Genomic DNA, 7,287 nt, shown 5'->3' on the forward strand with positions numbered 1-7,287 from the left:
GACTTCTCTCCGATTCGACACAAATTTATGCAACTTTAGACCTGCTTTGGCACACAGAGAAGTACTATTTTTAATGCAACTTAGCTTCATTAACAGTTTCGAGAGACTGTAAACCATCATCCACATAAAAATTATCTCTCACAAAATCAGCTGCTTCTATCCCAAATGCCTTTTCACCATCATCTCCAGCTAATTTCAATCCATACATTGCAACACCTGGGCTACTACGAGCACCAAATGGATGTCGAGTCATCCTATACTCAGTTAATTCTGATTCGGTGTTACCATTATTCCACCAAAAGAATCTCAACAAATCTCTGTCTTGTTCTCGTACAACAAACTGATGGAACATACCTTTTATGTCTCCCATTACAGCAATTTCCTCTTTCCGAAATCGGCACAAAATTCCCGTCATTCCACTCATAAGATCTGGTCCAGTGAGCAAATGATCATTAATGCATTCTCCTTTATACAAAGCACTCAAATCGAAAACAACTCTGATGGTTTTCTTCTTACTATGAAAAACAGCAGTATGTGGCACATAATTAACTTTTCCATCACTAACAACAAGTCTATTTTCTGGCACCCTTTCAGCATAATTTTTTATCATATCTTCCATGAATTCAACATATTTACTTTTATACTCTGAATCCTTTTCAAATCGTTTTTTCAATTGCATCACTCGTTTCAATACCATGGGCTTGTTATTCGGTAATTTAACTTGGTCACATTTCAATGGTAAAGGCATTTCATACATTCCATTGTCACATTTAATAACATTTTCAGAAAGTATTTTCACAAACCTTTGATCCTCAATTGACATATTTTCATGCTTACTTTTGTGATCAACAAAATCTATTTCCATCATCTGATTGAGCTGTTGAGGACTTACAATTTCTTTTACTTTTGTGGAAAATACAAATGATGATTTACCATTGCTCTCTAACAGATTTTCCGCTGTGGAACAATCTTGTGTCACTTCGACACGATGAGATATTGAACTTTTATCATCACGTTTGCCATTTTTGCAAACATTTCCAATTATTCCCCAACCCAATATAGACTTTTGACCATATGGATCATTTTCCCGTCCATGAATTATGTCACGAGGCCTTACCGCACTAGGAATGTTACTACCAATGAGAATACTGACCTTCAATTTTGAATCATAAGGCATAAGTTTGTCTGCAATTTTCTCCAAATGTTTCCACTGTTTGGCAACTTCAGGTTTTGGAATTTGTGAAGGGCTCGCAGGTACTTGCTCACGAGTGTAAGCTTGTGGAATATCTATCTTTACTTGACGATCCATACTCATCACCTGTAGTCCTCTGATTCTCTGCGAAGACACCAACGCTCCAGATTTCATCATCGTAGAGAGATTTAACTGTGTCTGTACACCTTTCACATCAAGTTGCTTTTGCAATTCCTCAGAAACAAAACAACAATTAGATTGATCATCTAATATGCAGTAGCACTGGATTTCCTTAGATGGATTTTTACTATTTCTCACAAATACTGGAACAATCATAGAATTATGTTTGCCACCACTTTGACCTTCTATGGTGCAAACTTGAGTACATTTAGAATCACTTTTATCAAGAGTTTTATCCACATGGAGGGCAGTCAAATGTAACCTATTGCAAATCTTACATGTAACCCTCTGCTTACAAAAATTAACCCTGTGACCTCTATTAGAACCACATCCATAACACAGTCTCTCTTTCAGAAAAAAGGTCTTCTTGTCCTTTATTGACAATTTACCAAATTCATCACAATCCTCTATATGATGACAAACACTACAGAATGGGCATTTGTTCGCACTCATATTTTCTACTTTATGAGCATATGCTCTCGCATTCTGTGCACTTCTATAACTGGAAAAAGACTTACTTTTCTTTTCCCTGTCATCATATGACTTCACATATTCACGATTTTTGTTCATATGTTCAAGCTCAGGAATATTCTCCTTTTCTGACGCTTCATTTACAAATTTAACAATTTCATCAAAAGGTGGATAGCTATTTTTTCCATATTTTGATCTCCAATTTTTAACAGTACCACGCCAAGCATCTTGCAAATAGGTTGGTAAACGTTCAATTACTTTTACACTTTCAACAGAAAAATCAAGTACCTCCAGATCTTTGATCTTATGTTTTGCAACTTTGACTTGGTCAAGGAAATCACCATATCTCTGAATTCCAGCAGCATCACGAAATCTAATTCTTGGCCATGATGCCAATTTGTCAAGAAATGCTTTACATATGACACTTTCATTGCCATATCTTGACTTTAATTTTTCCTTTGCTTCTGCATACGCAGTATCAGACTGTAACAACACAAGATCTTGAATCATTGTTTTAGGATCCCCTGATAAATGTTGACTCAGTAAATTAAGTTTTTGGCGTACATTGGTAGTTTTAGCTTCAATAAGAGCATCAAAATCAGATTCCCAGGCAGGAAATTTTAATGGATTACCATCAAAAATATCAACTTTAATTTGTGGCAAAGCATATGCATTGGCTAGCATACTATTTGATATTGCCAACTCTCTCAAACATGCACTTAAATCATTATTTACATGAGAAACACTATTCATGTTAACTTCAGGAGAAACAAATGTAGTGTACGCACCTGATGGAGAATGCTGAAAAGCATTTGCATGTTGTGAATTCATACCTGAATTAATATTCTCACATACAATATCATTTGAGTTATCTTCTCCATGAATTGTTTTCAAACTATGATCCCAATCTGATTTCAAGATCTGTGATTGTTGACTACTTGAATTTGCAATAAAATCTTCTTCATTCAACCCGAAAGGATTTTCAACTTGCTGGACCTTCTTGCAAACTTGTGCTCTTGCCTTCTTCGACTCGAGTTCCTTCTTGTGCAAGTGCAATTCCAACTGGCTTTGCTGCATTAACTTATGCATTTGAAGTTGACTTTCATCAGCCAAAATCTTCATTTTTCTTTGATATTCCAGCTGTAGTGCCTGAAGATTGAGCAACTTCTCTTCTTCCACGGATTTTACTTTAACTTCGAGTTCCCCAACATCCTTCTGTAAATCATACCATTCTTGCTTACTGTCAAGAGCAATCTTTTCTGATTTACGACTAACATTACTAGATGCAGATGTCCCATATGTGGAGCTTCTGGATGAACTTTCATCTCTCTTTTCCATGAGATTATCAACAGTTTCTTCAGCAATCCTAGTCGCATCTTTCACTTCTCTGTCCACTTGCTGAATACCCCGAAACAAAGATGTCCTCTCCTTTCTTGACACCATCTCTTCAAGCGCTGACCACATCTCCATTAATTCCCGTGAAGATGCACGCATTGCAGATGATGCTCTTAGGATATGGCTAACATGCTTTGCTGTTTCGCATAGTTTCACAAGCTTCTGACAAAGTTTAGATACGCTTTGCCCAGGGTTGGCCAATATCGAATAGTTCACTATTTCGAATACATTCGAAATTATTTTTTTCGAATATGAAATTTCGAATACTTTGAAAATAAAATTCACTAATTGAAGCTTATCTAAATGTATGTAGCAATTTCCATACAATAAGCCATGTAATAACTGCAATCTAAAGTTACAACCTAGCCAAATTACCAGGCATTTCATATTTACAGATTATTGCAGTATATATTTTATATACCATGAGTCATGTTAACAGAGTTAAATTAATACGACAATAGTGGTATCGATGATGGATTTGAATATTTGCCCAACACAAAATCATCCTAGTAAAACGCCCATACTTTTAAATACCAACCATTATCTAAATTATTTGTCAAAAAGCGGGATAAAGTATGAGGTATTTTTCCGACTTGTAACAATTTTTTCGTGAGTACAAAAATACGAATCAAAAATTAATCATATTCGGGAACTTTACCACACATTTTAAGTCCGCAGATCGCCGTTGTATGTTTGAGTAATAATACTTTTATTATTTCATAAATATGAAAATGGGAATCAAAAATTAATTATATTCGGGAACTTTACCACACATTTTCAGTCCGCAGATCGCCGTTGTATGTTTGAGTAATAATACTTTTATTATTTCATAAATATGACTATAGGAATCAAAAACTATTTATAATCGGGTAGTTTACCACACATTGTAAGTCCACAGATCGCCGTTGTATGTTTGAGTAATAATACTTTTATTATTTCATAAATATGACAATAGGAATCAAAAACTATTTATAATCGGGTAGTTTACCACACATTGTAAGTCCACAGATCGCCGTTGTATTTTGTAAATACGAAAATAGGAATCAAAAATTAATATTAATCGCGAGTTTGCCACACAATTTATGTCCGCAGATTGCCGTGATATTGTGCCGAATATAATTAGTTTTTGATTCTTATTTTCGTACTCACGAAAAATTGTCACAAGTCGGAAAAAGAATTTATACTTTATCCCGCTCTTGGGAACTAATTTGGATAATGGTTGCCATTGGTTTGTATTTAAAAGTATGGACTTTTTACTAGGATTTACGTTGAACAGAATTAAATTAATACGGCATGACATTTCAAATGCTGGTACCAGTCATGGATTGGATTATTTTGCGCAACAAAAAATCATCCTGGTAAAGGATCGATACTTATAACTATCGTTATCAGAATTATTTGCCAGAAATTATTTTCTAATAAATCGACTTGTTTTTCCAACTTGTGACAATTTATTGGATATCGTAACAATGACGGCAATAAATACCGTATTTCCCGGCTAATGAGTCCACATGGCAAATAGGACGATGTCTATTTTTAGCACTCAAAAAAGGGGTTTTTCCATATAGGCCTCCAATAAGACGGGTAGAAAAATTGTGTCCCTGTTGTTCAGTAAGGCTGATATGCGTTAATAATTTTATATGTTTAGGACCAGATCATGTTAGTTTGGTAGAATCATACTCACAGAATTAACTATTTTTAACAAATGAGGGGTAAATTTAAGTCGTAAAGCGGCAATCATTTTAGACAACCTATTAACCCGAATGTCGAAATAATTTTGGAATGTGATAAGTACTACACTGTACGTCCATGGGTTATTTCACAGCTGTGTTTTCCTATCCCTGTCCTGTTCTGCTGAATCGGCAAAACGAAAGGGTCACAAATCATTTAATCTCGGTGGCCGTGTTTCTCTTTAAAGTAACGATAACCAGCCTGCGATTAAATATCATAATTGGCAGACCCTAAGACCCAAATATAAGGTTACACAAATCATGCTTGAGAAGACTCATGTGAATAATAAGCAGGACACATAGAAATAAAATAAACATACTATCTCAATTTTTCGACGTAATGGAAATGAATTTGTAAATTAAAAGCCACGTACACGAATGTCGGCAATGTCCACCCACGGAAACGTGCAAATATGTCGCAACACTATGAGACGTATGGTCTCACAGAATATAAACAATCAAAGTGCCGATTCTATTTCATCGTCATTACAATACGTGAGACAGCGTAAAAAGTCGTTTGAAGATTCCCGTTAAAACGAAACACCACGTTTAGGGCGAAAAGTGGCTACTATTCGTAATTATTCGAAAATCAGCCGAAATGGTATTCGAATACTTTGATATTCGAATACATTCGAATATTCGATTCGTTTTGGACAACCCTGGCTTTGCCTCTGTTGATCAAACTCTTGTTTCCTATTTTCCACAACTTTCGATGACGGTCTGATCTTTCTCTTTGTAATGTTTACAATATCACCATGTTCCATGGATGCCGGCTCAGAAGTTACAAGTTTACCTTTTGCAAACCTTTTCCGCGCAGATTTCATCATGAAACAAATCTGTTTACACCGTCACCCAAACGGAAAGCAACACTGTTGCCAGTCAGTTACTGTAAACTCCTGGAAGTTAAATGACCAGGGAAACTCTTCAGCTTTTATCAGTGCTGTCACCACTGATAATCTACTTTTTCCTTTCACAACAGTACTCAGGCCTCCAAGCTGGAACTTCCACTCTTCTAAAGGCTGATAGACTTTGTCATTTACTGTTACGCCTTTCTACTAAAGGCTGGAAGATATGTTGTCAATTACTTCCACTCTTCTTAATACAACCAAATACTTCAAAGGCTGGAAGATATGTTGTCAATTACTTCCACTCTTCTTAATACAACCAAATACTCCAAAGGCTGATAGACTTTGTCATTTACTGTTACGGTAGCCAAAGTCCAACTTAGTTCAATAGCCCCGCAAATAGTCTATGACTGCAATGCATTTATACGCGCTCCCAAAACCTGTCTTGCTGTCTATGATACACTGGAAATATGCAGCTCTGATATTGCTGTTTGAAATGATATTTTAATCCAAGTAAATCCACAGTTAAACAGAATATCCAGTTATTAAATGTAATCCAATAAAGCAACTATACAGGAATTGATTGCGGTAAATGACAATTGTGTCTATCCAACCAATAGTTCTACGATAAACAGATAAAGTAGATGAGCAAATTTACTATGTGCGCTCCCGGTTTCAGGTTCTTGCCGAAGAGGCCTTGTGGTAACTAAGAATACACATCAGTGAACCACTGCCCACTAGCGGTAATACACAGGAGCTAACTTTGAAAGGGGGTACACACAATACGAAAACTAACTATTGGCCCCAGTAACACTGAAATATTTCCGTCCCGACATTGCCTACCCAATTTATTACACCTTTGTTAGAGATTTTAACCGGAGATATTTAACCTACGATGACAACACCGTTACGCCTAACGCTATAGCCGCTAGGCCGTTGCGCCCACCAGAATGGGACTTTAAATTCTTCATCTCATTGGAAGCAAATGGGCGAGAGCTGATCGTGATTCGATCTTTTGCAGTCGTTTTGAGTTAAGTTGGACGATTTTCTGATAGTATTAAGCAGGGTAACCATCGAGCAGTGACTGGCGTTTATACTCATAATGATAAATTAAGACATAGTTGAAATAATTGTTTCCGTATAAATAACTCCGCAACAGGAGAAACGAAAGATCTTCCCATAGGTGACATTTAGAATAGTCCGAATCGACATCGTGAATTTGCATTTGTGAGGTACGAAAAGTCATGTTCTTAGACCCATCGAATTGATTTATTACTTGTGACAATTATTGTGTCACATTTTACTGATTAAAAACGCAACAGGAACTTTGCATGCTATACTGGAAATGCGAGGGAGCAGAAAACAATCATTCTTCGATATTGAACATCACAAATTCAAATCAATTTGAAGATCATGGAAATAAATTTCAAAATGTTTCCAACTTATTTGTGCATATAGCATATAAAAGTCACAT

General features: G+C 36.0%; 1 protein-coding gene across 1 annotated transcript; it reads right to left on the bottom strand.

Moving 5' to 3' along the window:
- Positions 1–70: 70 nt before the first annotated feature.
- LOC144429816 (uncharacterized) lies at positions 71–3,337 on the bottom strand. The gene has a single exon (XM_078118029.1). The coding sequence runs from the start codon at positions 3,335–3,337 to the stop codon at positions 71–73; it is 3,267 nt and encodes a 1,088-aa protein (XP_077974155.1).
- Positions 3,338–7,287: the final 3,950 nt, after the last annotated feature.

The sequence above is a fragment of the Styela clava genome, chromosome 11 (genome assembly GCF_964204865.1).
Source record: "Styela clava chromosome 11, kaStyClav1.hap1.2, whole genome shotgun sequence".
Taxonomy (NCBI): domain Eukaryota; kingdom Metazoa; phylum Chordata; class Ascidiacea; order Stolidobranchia; family Styelidae; genus Styela; species Styela clava.